A 16,073-nucleotide genomic window follows, 5' to 3' on the forward strand; every position below is an offset into this window, starting at 1 on the left:
TCAGCAGTACATGGAGAAACAAATGTCATTGTAAGGAAAATAATTAAACCATTATGATAAATAGAGTTAAACATTACCTTTTTAAATAAAAAAGTTAACAGTTTCATAGAGATGGATTGTTGGTGATTGTATGGGGGTTTGGACAGATTGGATAGCAATACATGAACAAAAGAAAATTAAAACCTGTTTAAAAAGATTTAAGACCAACAACACAGTATCACAGTAAATCTAGAGCTTTTTAAGGCCTAAGATTTGGATTTTGAGATTTAAGACTTTTTAAGACCCCACAGAAACCCTCTACATAACAGTATTACATGAATGATTTGTCTTTCGGTAATTTCCAAGGAAACATTTAAAATATATATATTTAGGCTATCTTGAGCCAAAACACTCCAGTCTCCAGATTTCTTACCATTATGCAACCAGACATATTTCGCATATCTGTTTAATCCAACACCAAACAAGTATATTGCTCTTTAAAAAACAAAACAAAACGGTTAAGATACAATATAAAATTGTCATTATTTTTTCCTGCATGAACAATAACTTTCTAAAAAAAATCTTTAACACTCCTAATTAGATTATAACACTTATAATCTCCAGATAAAGAAAAAGCTATCGTGTGCGATATACCACATGACGAATGTTAGGAGGAGCTGATTTATAACGTAAAGCATAGATTATATATATATGAGTCTGTTTGATAGTACAGAAAGAGAAGAGCATTAACAGACATTGACCTAAATAAACATGCAGCAAGTCTAACAGACTACAGGTTATAACTACACTGTTTTTAACTTTTCTATTCAAACTAATATTATTCAAACTGACTAAAATATTAGGTTAAACTTTGAAAAATGGAAAAAAAATGTAGTTGGAACATGATTAACCTATTTAAATAAGTAACATAAAAAAGATGTAGTCATGATTTTTGTCAAATAAGCTTTTAAAGTGCTCTTTTTTCAGCATAAGTTTTTCAGGCAAACGTCATTTTACATTTACATTTAGTCATTTAGCAGACGCTTTTATCCAAAGCGACTTACAAATGAGGACAAGGAAGCAATTTACAAAACTATAAGAGCAACAATGAATAAGTGCTATAGGCAAGTTTCAGGTCTGTAAAGTCTAAGAAGGAAAGTATTAGTATTAGTATTTTTATTTATTTTTTTTGGGTACAGTTAGTGTGATATCCAGAGAGGCAATTGCAGATTAGGAAGTGAAGTGGAGACTAAATAGTTGAGTTTTTAGTCGTTTCTTAAAAATAGCGAGTGACTCTGCTGTTCTGATGCAGTTAGGGAGTTCATTCCACCAACTGGGCAGATTAAGCGTGAGCGTTCACGAAAGTGATTTCTTCCCTCTTTGGGATGGAATCACGAGGCGACGTTCATTCACAAAACGCAAGTTTCTGGAGGGCACATAGATCTGCAGAAGTGAGAGCAGATAAGAAGGAGCAAGGCCAGAAGTCACTTTGTAGGCAAACATTAGAGCTTTGAATTTGATGCGAGCAGCAACTGGCAGCCAGTGCAAACGGACTAGCAGCAGAGTGACATGTGCTCGTTTAGGTTCATTGAAGACCACTCGTGCTGCTGCGTTCTGGAGCAGCTGAAGAGGCTTGATAGAGTTAGCTGGAAGCCCAGCTAGTAGAGAGTTGCAGTAATCCAGTTTGGAGAGAACAAGAGTTTGAACAAGGAGTTTAGCTGCATGTTCAGATAAGAAGGGTCGGATCTTTCTGATGTTATAGAGTGCGAATCTGCACGATCGAGGCCAAATAGGTGGAAGAAAGTATTTAAAGGAGGCAACAGTTATCATTAATGTGGAAGATGTACAGGAAGTGAGAGCAGAAGATATTATTAAAGCGGTGATTGAAAAGTGTGGACATGGAAAAATTCTGGCTTTAAGACCAAGACAAGGGAAGGAGTACGAACTAACAATGGAAACAGAAGAATTATGTGAACAATTGACTGACAAACTGATGATAAATGGGGTGAACTGTGAAATTAAAAAGCTTCATAATAGGGATTTTGTTGTTTCCTTCATGCACCTGCCGGTCTATCTTGAAGATAAGGAAATTCTGGAAAAATTAGATACTTGGGGAGTTTGTCCCATATCTAAAATTAAACGAAGGTTTTATCCGGGTACCGACATAGAAGACGGAACAAGGTTCCTTAAAGTGAGGTTCCCTAAAGAGGTGGCATCCTTGCCATACAGCACAAAAATGGAGACAGCAGAAGGAACGCAGTACTTCAGGGTGATGCACAGTCATCAGGTGAAGACCTGTAGGCTGTGCATGAGCCCGGAACACATGCTGAAAGACTGTCCAGAATTCAAGTGCTACAAATGTGAGGAAAGGGGGCATTTTGCAAGAGACTGTATCACTGTCAGGTGCCCGGAATGTAAAAATTTTTTAAACAAGTGTGAATGCTGGATGGAAGGAGGGGAAGGAGGAGGAGAAGATCAGGACCGGCAGGTGCATGAAGAAAACAACAAAAGGGAAGAAGATAATGAAGCAATAGAAAGGACAATGGAGGAGGAAATGAATAACAATGAAAAAAAGGAAGGAGAAAACGAAAATGAAGAGAATGAAGTACAGTTATCAGGACAGGATGGACAGTGGTCACAAATGGAAATATCGGACAGTTTTAAAACTTTTTTAAGCACTGTGGAAAAAGAGGAACTAAGAAAGACTGGTCAAGCTGAAGGAATGGCAAATGATGAAGAAACAAGGATGGAAAATGTGGATAAGAACAAAGTGGAAAGAGGATTTTTAAGAAGAAGAACTTTTAAGGTAAAACCAAACTTGGACATGGCAAAGAAAAAGGTTTTAACAAAGAACAGAGCTAAATATGTAAATAGGTATGAAGTGTTAAGGGGACTGGAAGAAGATGAAGAAAAATGATGTTTTTAAAATATTTTATCTATTTTAAAATGCTTTTAATCTTTGTCTCTTTTAACGAAAGAAGTTGTTGGTTGAGAGCGTTGGAAGGAGAGAAAGGACAATGAGGATGTGTAGGTTTTTAATTTCATTTTTATTTATTTTAATGGTTTTAAACTGTGTGTCTTTTAATGCAAGGGGACTGATGGGAAAAGATAAATTTGAGAAAATAAGAGAGAAATGTAAAAACAAGGAAGTGATAGGTTTACAGGAAACAAACTGGAAAGAACATGCAATGGACGATTTAAAAAAGTTGTGGCAAGGGGATATTATATATAATAATGGTGATGGAAAATCTGGAAGAGGTGTTGCTTTTTTAATAAGGAAAGATGTTTTAAACTTTAAAAGAATTGTGTATAGGGATAATTATGGAAAATGTTTAGTAATAGAGGTGAACTATGAAGGACATGAATTAATAATAGCAAATATACATGCACCAACAGAAGATAAAGACAAAAAAGAATTTTTTGAGGTTTTAAATAAAGTATTAAAAGGTTTTAAAGAAATAATAATGATGGGAGATTTTAATACTGTTTTTAGAAAACAAGATATGGCTGATGGAATGGTTTTTAAATCGGATATAGGAAGAAAGGAACTAAATGAGTTAATAAAGGAAAATAGTTTAGTAGATATATGGAGGGAAAGGAATAGAGAAAAAAGAGAGTTTTCAAGGAGACAAATAGTGGGGAATTTTATATGTCAAATGAGAATAGATTTTATTTTATGTACTAGAAATATTGAAAATTTTATAGAAAACATACAGTATGAAGAGAACAGTTTTAGTGATCATAAGCTCTTGCATTTTAAAGTGAATGTAGATAACATACAAAAAGGACCAGGAACTTTTAAACACAACCATTTTAAAAAATGAAGATTATGTTCAAAAAGTCAAAGAAATAATAGAGAATGAAAAAGAAAATAGAATGTATGATGAAGATAAAAGGATATGCTGGGAAAACACAAAATATCAAATAAGAAAATACACAATCAAATATTGCGCAGTACTACAAAGATGTAAAAAGTATACAGAAAAAGAAGTTAAAAGATCCTTAGAAAAAGAATTAAACAAGGAAAATAAAGATATTGAAAAAATCAAAGAAATAGAGCAAAAATTACGAGATTTAGAAGAAGACAAATATAAGGGGGCAATGTTGAGGAGCAGATCTAAATACACAGTAGAAGGGGAAAAATGCACGAAATTCTTTTTTGATTTAGAGAAGCAAAGAGGTAAAGCAGGAATACTAAAGGAAATTAAAGGGAGAAATGGAAAAATTGCGAAAGGAAACAGAAATACTAGAAGAAATCAAACATTTTTATGAAGATCTATTTAAAGCAAAAGGTATTGATGAAGAAAAAGAAAGGAAAATTCTAAATTATATAAAATTAAAACTAGAAAAAGATGACAACAAAGAATGTGACAGAGAAATAGAAGAAGAAGAGATTGAAATTGCAATAAATCAACTAAATAAAAAGAAAAGTCCAGGTATAGATGGAATAGGAAATGAATTTTATATTGTTTTTAAAGATATTTTAAAAGGAATACTTAAAGAAGTTTTTAAAGAAATTTTTGAATGTAAAGAGATGAATGAAAGAATGGGGATGGGATTAATGAAGTTAATATATAAAAGAAAATGAAAACTGAATTACAAAATTATAGACCAATAACAATGCTGAATACAGATTTAAAGATTTTAGCAAAAGTTTTAGTGAATAGATTAAAGGAAGTAATGCATAAATTAATTAAATCAAACCAAGCATATGCAATAAAAGGGAGAGATATAGCAGATGTAACAATGAGTATTAAAAGCACAATAGACTATATACAAGAAAAGAAGATGAATGGTTTTTTACTTAGTTTAGATTTTGAAAAGGCTTTTGACAGAGTAGAACATACTTACTTATTTGATGTACTCAAAACATTTGGATTTGGAGAGAATTTTATTAATTGGATTAAAATTTTATATAAAGGGCCTTTAACAAAAGTAAAATGTAATGTATTTTTAACAGATTGTTTTAAAATTACAAGATCAATTAGACAAGGATGTCCTCTTTCAGCACTATTATATTCCCTAGTCGCAGAACCTTTAGGGTTAGCAATAAAACGAGAAACTAAAATTAAAGGAATAAAAATAGAAGAGGAGGATGAAGGAAAAATATACCAGTATGCTGATGATACAACAATAATAGTAAAGGAGAAAAAGAGTGTAAAAGAAGCCATGAAAAAAGTACAAGAGTTTTGTAAGGGAACAGGAAGCAAAATAAATGAAAATAAAACACAATATATAAGGTTTGGTAGAGCAAATAATTTTAACAGATTGTTTCCAATTTAGAGAAGTAGAAGAACTGAAAATTTTAGGAATTTTAATTGGTAAAAATGAAAGAAAAGCAACAGAAAAGATGTGGGATGATCTAATAAGAGGAATAGAATCAAGATTAAACTTTTGGAGGATGAGAGAACTTTGTTTAAAGGGGAAAGCCTTAATATTAAATGTTTTAATGACATCAAAGCTATGGTATAAATTATATGTAACAGAAATGCCATGTTGGATAGAAGGGAGATTGAAAAAGTGTGTTCAAGATTTTTTTATGGGAGGGGAAACCCCCAAGAATTGCGTACAATACAATAATAGGAGCAACAGAAGGAGGGATAGGATTGATTGATATTAAACAAAAGAAGAATTGTCTTAGAGTCAAAATAGTTAAAAAGCTTTTACAAGAGGAGAACTCAACAGAATGGAAAAAGGTCATGAAATATTTTTTAAACAAAGTTGGCAATTTTAACTTAGGAGAAGACATTCTTTGGTTAAAAACAAAAAACTGGATGACGGAAAAGTTACCAGGGTTTTATCAAGAAATTTTAAGTGCATGGGGGAAATTTTTAGACGGAGTATTTTACCAAGTAAAGGGAAGAGAAAACTTGCTAAATCAACCTTTGTTTTTAAATAAATGTATTTTAAAAGAAGGGAAGGAACTATTTTTAAAAAAATGGATGGATGTCGGGATTTTAAGAATAAGGGATGTTCTTTATGAATTCAAAAAGGGATTTTTAACTAAGCAATATATAGTAGACTTAATGGAAGAAGCTAAAGAGGAATACAGTGTAAAGGAAATAGAAAATAAACTTGAAACGGTCAAAGGTGCCATACCAAAAGAATGGATTACAAGAATAGAAAATATGGAAGAAGGTGGGAATGAAAAAATCATACATGTCTATTTAAAAGGAAAGCTTTGTAATTTAAAAGATTGTTTACTGAAAGACTTTTATGTTTATTTTAGAGATAGTGTATTTCAAGAACCTATAGCAAATAACTTTTGGGTACAAAGATTGAATAATGTGAAAAAGGAAAATATATGGAAAAACATGAGAGGGAAAATAATAGAAACAAGATTGGAATGTTTTGAATATTTTATAAGACACAAGGCAATTTTTACTGAGTGCATTTTTACAAAGATACAGAGAGAACCAAATGCAACATGTAAGGTATGTTTTCAAGAAGATGAAGGAATTTTACACCTGTTTTTATACTGTAAAGAATTAGAATGTTTTTACATGAAATGCCAAAAAATGTTAAAAGATTTATTGAAAGATTGGGATGAAGATCAATTGGAATGGAATACTCTGGTGATGTTCGGATGGAATATGGAAAACAAAAACAAAAAGTTTGTAAATCTTCTTATAATGATGATTAAAAAATGTGTGTGGGAAAGAAGAAATGTAGCAAAACAGGAAAAAGTTGTTTTAAATGTGTGGAAAGTACTAAAAAGAAATGTGGAAAGATAAATAAAAAGTCTGTACTGGTATTTTAAAGGAGAAGACATGTTACCAAGCTTTTATGATGTGTTTAATGATGAAGTGTATAATGTTTTAAATGGTTTGAAGTGGAAAATGCCCAAAGAGGATGTTATTTTATGAAGAATGCTTATTTTAATGTATTTGTTTTGTAAAATGTCTTGAAGTATTTAAATGTTAATGTAATGTGATGATTTTTTGAATAAAACAAAAAAAGAAATAGCTCAGTGGGTAGAGCATCAGACTTATAATCTGAGGGTCCAGAGTTCAAGTCCCTGTTCGGGTGTGTAAGGCTCATTTTGTGGAGCCACAGCTTTTGCCGTTGAGCTAGCACTTGATTAAAGTTTCATCTGGATGCAGAATACGTGTACTAGGCATGAAGACATGGAAGTTCACGCAGTCTTGTAGTCGTGTCCGAGTGGTTAAGGCGATGGACTAGAAATCCATTGTGGTCTCCCCGCGCAGGTTCGAATCCTGCTGACTTTGTCTTCTCCCTTTTTAAAATTGCAGCAGTCATCAATTGTTTGCATTTCCATTGTTTCTAGGGATGTCCCGATCCGATATTGATATCGGACATTCGTCCGATATCAGTCCAAAAAACTATATCGGACTGCGTTAAAAATCTCCGATATAAGCAGTCCGATACTCTCCAAACTCCGTTACAGCTATTCTATCCAGCAGCGTCCAGAGCCAGCGTGCAAAGCCCACGTGATCACAACACTGCTTGCTTGCAAAGTCTCTAAGATTTAACGTGCTCTTTACACTAAGTTATGGTGTATTACGATAGAAATCTATTGTGACGGTAGCACACGCTGATGCTAGCAACAACGGCACTTCTCTAACGTTACTGGTTTATTTACTTCACGTCAAACGATCTTTACATTGTTTTGCATAAGGCTGCTAGGCAACATAAGGCACAGAATGGCGACGTAGCACACATCGTGCGAGCCTCAATTCGGTCATGGCATATCGTGGTTCATCCAGTGTGATACCTAATTCATCACCAGCGCTTCCCACACATAAAACTTTACCTCAGTGGTCTGGTTCTGTGTGCATGAGAAAAGTCTCCGCCAGACTCGTGGGCTCTGGTGCTGCTGCAGACCCACAGAGACGCGCTGGACACCTGCTCTGACTTTAGCTTTGAGAAGAGCGCGAGGACACGCAGGAAAAAAGCTACAATAAATTATCTTTTTCCCGGACATGTCCTCTATTTGGGACTTAAAAATTGCATTCAGCCAATATTTAAATCGCTAACACGTCCCGGATTCTGCTTTCTTTAACTGCGTTTCTACATTATTTTATACGCAAACTTTCAATCTCAAACTCTCAGCAGCACCAAGAGAGGAAGCAGATTTGACCTGTCAGTGGTGCACATGAATAATAGGAGTGAAATAGTGGATTTAATCTTTATTTCATTTTTTTTTACTTGAACACTGAAAGGAACAATGTCATGTAAAATGCTAAACATTTTTGTTGTTTTCATTGTCTGTTAAATAAGAATAAGAAATCATTCTGTTGCTGATGGCCATTACAGTTTAAAAGAAAGAATGGTGTTACTTTTGGGGCAGAAGGAAAATTTAATTAGAGACATTCCCATGTTTACTCTTCTTTAAAAAGCCCAGAAAGATAGCATGCTCTGATAAACAGTGTCAGCTTTGCACATCAGTTTGCTGTTATTTACATTGTCTAATTTTCCCATGTGGGCAGTATGGTGGAATCTGTGCAAATATGCAAAAATAATGAATTTTGATAAATAAAATTATTCTTAAAAGTCACATTATTTCAAGTGCTGTGGGGAAAAGGTGTGTTTCAATCTAGCCTCTGCAAGTATTTTTATGTTTAATATAATATGTGCAATATATATATTATAAAATTAATAATGTTTGGGAACATGTATACAGCCTCAATCTTCTTATTATATAAACACAGATGAAATAACTCTGATCATGTAAATGTTTGTACTAACAATGCTGCACATTTTTATTAACTTAACAATAACTTATTTCTGCTGCCCAGTTTGAAAGCTATTTTTCAGCTCAGCTTGATCAAAAATTCATCAAGAAGCTGTGTGTGAAATTGAAACTTTGGACACTGAACCTTTAGCAGTTGTTTAATAAACAATATTTTTTTCCTTATGTTCCTGCTCTCAGCTGTTTCTACTCTTTGCTGATGGCAAAAAATGAACTGAAGTGACCTTTAATTAGCATTTTGCACTTTAAAAATGTATTTTTGTTTATTCAATTAAGATATTTTTCAGGGTCTTAATATTTATTATTTAATTCTTTTTATATATTCTTATGTAAAAGTTCACATTCATGCAACCAATAGTTAATAAACTGGTTGTTTTTTCCATACTTACTGTTGCTGACTTGTTCTCAGTTTGATCTAGCCGTTCATACATTCTACTCAACAAAAGAGGTAAAAGTAACGTATTCATAATTTGTGCTGATATCGGATTTATATCGGTATCGGACTGATGGCTGCAATGTCGGTATCGTATCGGAAGTTAAAATGTTGTATCGGGACATCCCTACAATGGAGGTTGTTACATGGTGCTATTGCGGTGAATGCTTTTGTTTCTGTGATTAATCAAGAAGTTGATTCACTTTGTTTACAAAAGGAAACAGTATTTCATGCTTTTACCAGTGTGCTACATTGACACCTTTATTTACGGTCTTAAGCAATGTTTTTCAATGAAAGTTTTTATATTGGGTTTTAAGTATTTAAAAAGCTGAAAACATCAGAGTCAGTTGTTTAATTTTATTTTTGGACATGCCAAAATGGCAATTTATAATACGAGAAAGGAAAAGATTGATCATGGCCTGTGTAATGATTTATGTGTAATATTTAGGAATTCTGTTAAATCAAGAGTCTTAATAGATTTTAATTATTATAAAGCCATGAATGATCTTGCAAAGTTGGTCACACTTTACAATAAGGTTCATGAGTTAATTTTAAGTAATGCATTTACTAACATGAACAAACAATGAACAATACATCTACTACAGTATTTATTCATGTTAATAAACGTTAATGAAAATACAGTAGTTCATTGTTAGTTCATGTTAACTCACATGTTAACGCACATGTTAACTGCATTAACTAATGTTAACAAGCATGGAATTGAATGTTAATAATGCATCAGTAAATGTTCAATTATGATTAATAAATGATGTACATGTGTTGTTCATGATTAGTTCATGATAGTAAATGCATTAACTAATGAACCTTGTTGTAAAGTGTTACCGCAAAGTTTAATCTAATTTGCTGTCTAAAAGGGGCTTTGTGTGCAATCACTGAAGATGAACTGTTTTTATTTGTAAAGTTTTGCTTTAATATTTAATAATTGTGTAAAAGTGTAGCTTAAATATATTATAATAAAAGTTATTTCAACCTCAAAAAAAAACCTCTCTCTCAGACACACACACACGCACACTCTATCACACACACAGACACTCACACACACTCTCTCTCTCATACACACACACACACACACAAACACACACTTTATCACACACACAGACACTCACACACAAACACACACACTCTCTCTCTCATACACACACACACAAACACACACTCTCTCTCTCATACACACACAAACACACACTCTAACACACACACAGACACAGACACACACACACTCTCCCACACACAGACACAAACACACACTCTATCACACACACACACACAGACACAAACACACTATCACACACAGACACTCACACACACTCTCCCACACACACTCTCTCTCTCTATTACACAAACAAACACACGCACACTCACTCACTCTCTTTCTCTGTCACACACACACACACACACACACACACACACTATCACACACATAGACACTCACACACACAAACACACACTCTCTCTCCCACACACACACACACAAACTCTATCACACACACAGACATTTACACACACACACACACTCAGACACACACACACAGACACTCACACACACGCACACACACAAACACATACACTCTCACACACACACACATACACATGTACACAGCAATACACACACACACACAAACAGCAGTGAAAACAAGCGCACAAACACACACATCACACAGAGACAAATACAGACACTGTCTCATACGCATGCATGCACACACACACTCTCTGACACACAATCTCTCACACACACAAACACTCTCTCTCTATCTCATGCACACACACACACACACATGTGGCCAGACAAGCGCCGCCCCTCTGTGGTTGCGGGTGGCATACCCCCTACCCTATTAGTAATCAGTGGGGGAAGATATAAAATGACAACCAGGATGGTATGTGTCACGAGTCCCGCCCCTTCCGACTGGTCACTTCCCGCTTTCAGTCACTCGCCGGCAGGTATGTGGATGACAGCTCGCCTGTGTACGGGTTGCTTCATTGGGAAAGCTCATGTGTTGTATGTTTGTTTAGTGGTGCGTCTTATCGGGATCACGGTGTTGGTCTGCATCTACGGCTGCTCTTCTGCAGATAACTGGCTGCGTTTGCTTGTTGCTTTTTGGATGGAAAGTTGATTGTAGTAAAGTGATCATTATTTGTTTCCTCCTCCCTTGCAGTCAGCAGTTCGTTTCACTGTGTTACGAAACTACGTTTAACCCAACGGATATGTTTAGGACTTATTAATGATTGATTGAGCCCGTTTTCCTCTGTGTTGGCGTTCTGATGTTCTTGATTAGGCGAAATTGACTGGTGCGGTAAGTGATTTTAAAAATCTTTGGATTAGCTTGCTCATGCACTCAATCTAACTTCAATCCCCTTACCATGTTACATGGTTTTTACCATGTTACAGACCAAAAATGATTGCTGGGTGCCGTATGACAACCTATAGCTACGTGGGAGGTTTCTAAACGACGCTGCTGCTTAACCGCGGTTTAACTGCTGCTTTACTGCTGTTTAACTGCTGCTTTGATGCTATTTAAGTATTTTTGGGGATGATGCTGTTTTAATGTAGTAAACATCAGTTTCCCTACACATTCAGTGCTAGGACCGTATATTTGAAGGTTGTGGTTGACCGATTTGAATGGTCCTTGTGTTCTTTTTTTTTCTTTTATTTGGGTAATTTCGCCTAGTTTTGTTAGATATATATTTATTTTTTACTTTTGTGTTGGTTTCCTTGAAATTAGTATTTTCTAATGTGATTTCTTTCTATTACATTGTTTTTTTTGTATGCTTTATTGAAATTGTATTTTTTTATTATTTGTAACAGTCTTCGTGTATGTATGTTCAAGACTGTTTAACCCTTTTGTGTCTTTCTCTTATATTTTGTATTTTTGGGTTGCTTCTTCAGCAGAGGGTTCATTAAGAGGGGTTGTAATCCATTATTCATTAGCATTGCAGTGTGTTGTGCGCCCAAGTGATTGTGTGTTAGAGTGTCAGTGACCGGTTTATTAAAACTTTGTAGTAACTGGATTTTGTGTTTTCAGGAGCAGAGCACCTAAGGCAGGGTGGATTTCTGGTGGAGGTCTTTCTTGCACGTGTGCTGTGTGTATGCGCTGTGGGTGTGTGTGTCACAGGTCTTGGTGGTCTTGCTGTGGAGGCCTTGTTGTGCCCTTATTCTCTGCTGTCACGTCTCAGCTCCTGCACTCCTAAATCCAGGTGTTTTAGTGTGTGCGTGTAGTGTATTTTTAGTAGATGGGTTTTATTGAATTTAAACAGTATATACATTGTCCCCCTTTTTGATACATTTTTGAAAAATAAAGTTTGTATGTATTTTTCCAATCCACGTCTCTTGCCATTTACTGCAAGCTTACCTGTGTTGCCTTTTATAATATAAAATATAGGTCCCTGGCCATATTCTAGGGTGGCGTAGTCGTGCTAGCTGTTGAACATTATTGAACCCATTGGTTATGCCACACACAGATCTCTTTCACACATACACACACAACAGTGAACACAATTCGTGTGCACACACACACACAGAAAACATATGTGCACACTTACACACAGTAGTGAACACATGCGAGCGCGTGCACACACATGCGCACACACGCACACACACACATGCACACTGCTGTTGATTTGCTCCTGCAGAGTATTCTCTCTTCAGTCTTCAGCTCAGTTTCACTGATGATCCAGAATAAACCCCAAACCCAGAGCAGAGCGGCTCATTGAATTTGGTCTGGACTGAGTGGATGATGCTCATTGTGTCTCTATAGATGTTGTAGAAGATCAGAGTTCCTGCACTGTGATCCACAAACACTCCTATTCTCCTGCTGAGCGGATACATTGGGAGATCAGTGTGTGTGTTATCGTGTCTGAATATGAAACTGGAGGAATAGCAGAACAAACTCCAGGACTGAGCATTAAATCCAAACTCACACTCAGCACCTCTTCCCTTCCTCCTGATGCTCTTATATAACACCGATATACACACATAATCTCCACTCCAGTCAATCTCCCAGTAACAGCGTCCACACACACTCTCTCTGCACAACACCTGAGGATGAAAATCAAATCTGTCTGGATGATCAGGATACGTCGTACGTTTCTCTAACACACGCTTCACCTCTCTGTTCTCCTCAGACAGAATGAGTCCAGTGTGTGCTGTGTTTGGATCCAGTGTAAGGAAACAGAGCCCTAAACAAGAGAACACACACATTTATAAACAAAGTGTGTGTGAGAGAGTGAGTGATTGTGTGTGTGTGTGTTTAAGAGAGAGAGAGTGTGTGTGTGTGTGTGTGTGAAGTCCTACATTTGCGTGGTCCTGCTGTAATCCTCGTGTGTCCTCCATGATACAGACTGTAAACACACACAGATAGAGAGAATGAGCTGTTTAGTTTCCCCCTCAGCTAATAAGCTAAAGCTAGCACTGAGCTGCTCAGCTACACGCTCAAACTCTTCAGCTAAAACACACAACACTTGTTGGTTGAGCCGGGATGCACAATGAATGTAACACAGTGCGTTCTTTTCCTCTGCTGTTGGTGAAGCGAGCGCAGATACTGCTCATGTTGATGGAGACACCCTGCTGCAACATTCATTTATTACAGTGATCACACTTAGCTTTGCCATCGTTCTTCAGCACATGCAGCCTTTGAGCACATGTTGCAGTCCATCTCTAAACTATGTTCAGATTATTAAAGCTGCTCGCCAGCGCCCAAGTTCCTGACAGATTAGCAAGTGGAAAAATACACATGTGCACAGAGAAGAGGAATCCAGATGTTGATTTTAGAACAAGAGTCTGAACATTAATCCAAGTGTCTGATTCCAGAATCTGAATCCATCTTCAATCCCCAACCCTATTCCTGACCTGATATTGTAGGATTATTCAGCAGAAATGGAGGAAGAAGTTTCTCTGCTCAGCTCAAATGCTGAAACTGTACAGTGTGTCCCGCTTAATGTCACTGTAACTGAGCCAATACACTCCAACATTTAGAGAGGAGATTCATTTCCAGTGTTGGGAGTAATGCGTTACAAAAGTAATGTATTACAGTAATGTATTACATTTTCCTGTAACGCAGTAGTGTAAGGCATTACTAATATATTTTCAGTAATATTTTACTCGGTACATGTTCAGTAACGCGTGCGTTACAACAAACTTTTCGGCCGCAAGGCATTAACAAATAAAAAATACCGCAGTTCTATTTCCTGTTCGTGGCTAGAGAATATATGCGCGTGCTGTCATTAATCTCCTTCTGGCTATGGGACCTTTTTACTTTGAACGCGGAATGATTTCAGCTTCTGAGCTCAAGGTCCGGGGCTATTGGCTCAGCCCGGTTCGCAGTACGCGCAGCGGAAAAGTGGCAAATAGATGAAAATGGCATAAGACAGTGCATTCACGAGACGGACGTAAGTGCATATGACGTTATTTCACTGACAAATGTCGTAAGCTCATTCATGTAATACGAGCGAGTGAACGTGCCGGTTTCCTCTGTGGACAAATCTCATCGCGTTCACTCAACACTGGCTGGGCTGCTCACGTGCTAACAACCTGCTCTTGCTCCGTCAGATGATGCAGACTCACAATCTATGCTGTGTGTTTCCTCTTCCTTTCGTTCTGTTGCTCTCCAGAGATCCTCTTATTTAATTGTTATCCCAAGAATGTTTATATGGTTTATATATTGCTACACTATTTACTTACAGGTTAAGATACATTCTATAATAAATACTAGTGTTTTTGAGTATAAGGTATACTGCCTATGTTTTAGGCTATAGTATTTACAATGAATGCTTAAGCATACTGTCGTATTAAGAATAGTGAACTCATAAAATTAAATATAAAGTGTAGTTTTACTACAGTAAAGTGTGGTGAATTGTAGTACAATCTACCCCATATTGTAAAAAAAAAAAAAACTACAGCACTGGATCATTTGTTTATATTACACTTCTTGTGTTACCATAGCAACTATAGTATTACCACAACAGGGTAATGACAATATGTGTGTTCAGGGGCCCTGTGGAACAGCTTCTTCTCAAAATGAAGATGATGGCAGGGAAAATGTCCTCCACAATCTCATCAACAATGTGGAAGACAACAGACACTAGTTCACTTTATTTTAGTTGCCATAAAAAAATGTGATTGATAATGAGATTTATTTGAAGAGTGAATAGTACAGTAGGCTATAATACCTTATCAAGTCTTTCTATTAGTTATATTTCTGCTTGTTAGTTTTTATTTTTGTCTAAATGCATTTTTTATTTGAAATATCTCATCATATAACATACAGCCAACAATGTTATGGTTTATTAGATTAAAAATTATAAGTCTATTTTAGTATTTTGGTTATTGTTAATAACTAGTGTACTAATATAAATCATATCAAATAGCTTGAAAAGAAGAGGGAACACAAGACACGAATTGTGAGTCTGCATATAATCTCACTGAGAGAGCAGTGTACTGAGAGCACGCAAGAAAACTTGTGCGTGAGCAGTGCATATTTGAGAGATCGTGAGAATTTGTGCGCGAGCAGCGTATGTGAGAGCTCGCAAGCAGTTTTGTCCACAAACAGGAAATCGGTGCACAAACATTATACTGAGAAAACTGTTCATCATGCTCACTTTGTGCAGGACGGTTTTGTGTTTAAACCACTTGAATGTAAAGTAAATACAATAATGGCAACAATAAGAAAAGAAACAAAATCTGCATTTTGTCATAGCATTAGACTTTACATATCGGCCTGTTGTGTCTAATATGAATATAGCCAAGCCATTCACAGATATTGCCAGATAATCACTTTACCTCTACCATACTTTTAACAGATCATTTGTAATTCTGGCTGTCATCCTTTCTTGCATTCTCTTGAGCCATCACATTGCCAATTATATACTATATTGTTAGTAGCCTGGAGAGGTCACAGTCATTCTGCTACATCAAATCACTTTCTACTGGATGTA

The 16,073-nt window shown here is 35.8% G+C and overlaps 1 protein-coding gene across 2 annotated transcripts in view; it reads right to left on the bottom strand.

The window, feature by feature from the left end:
* The window catches only part of LOC110439541 (NACHT, LRR and PYD domains-containing protein 3-like), a 601,035-nt gene that overhangs the window by 540,153 nt on the left and 44,809 nt on the right, over positions 1-16,073 (bottom strand). The window contains exons 10-11 of one of the 2 annotated variants that reach the window (XM_088649683.1): positions 13,435-13,481; positions 10,693-13,319 (exon numbers count right to left, since the gene is read on the bottom strand). In XM_088649683.1, the coding sequence (XP_088505809.1) occupies positions 12,793-13,319; positions 13,435-13,481 (574 nt within the window). In that variant the 3' untranslated portion in view covers positions 10,693-12,792. Of the gene's footprint in view, positions 1-10,041; positions 13,320-13,434; positions 13,482-16,073 lie in introns of those variants that run through there. The other variant, NM_001445197.1, reaches the window with a different exon arrangement.

The sequence above is a fragment of the Danio rerio genome, chromosome 4, assembly GCF_052040795.2.
Source record: "Danio rerio strain M-AB ecotype USA chromosome 4, GRCz13ab, whole genome shotgun sequence".
NCBI lineage: Eukaryota > Metazoa > Chordata > Actinopteri > Cypriniformes > Danionidae > Danio > Danio rerio.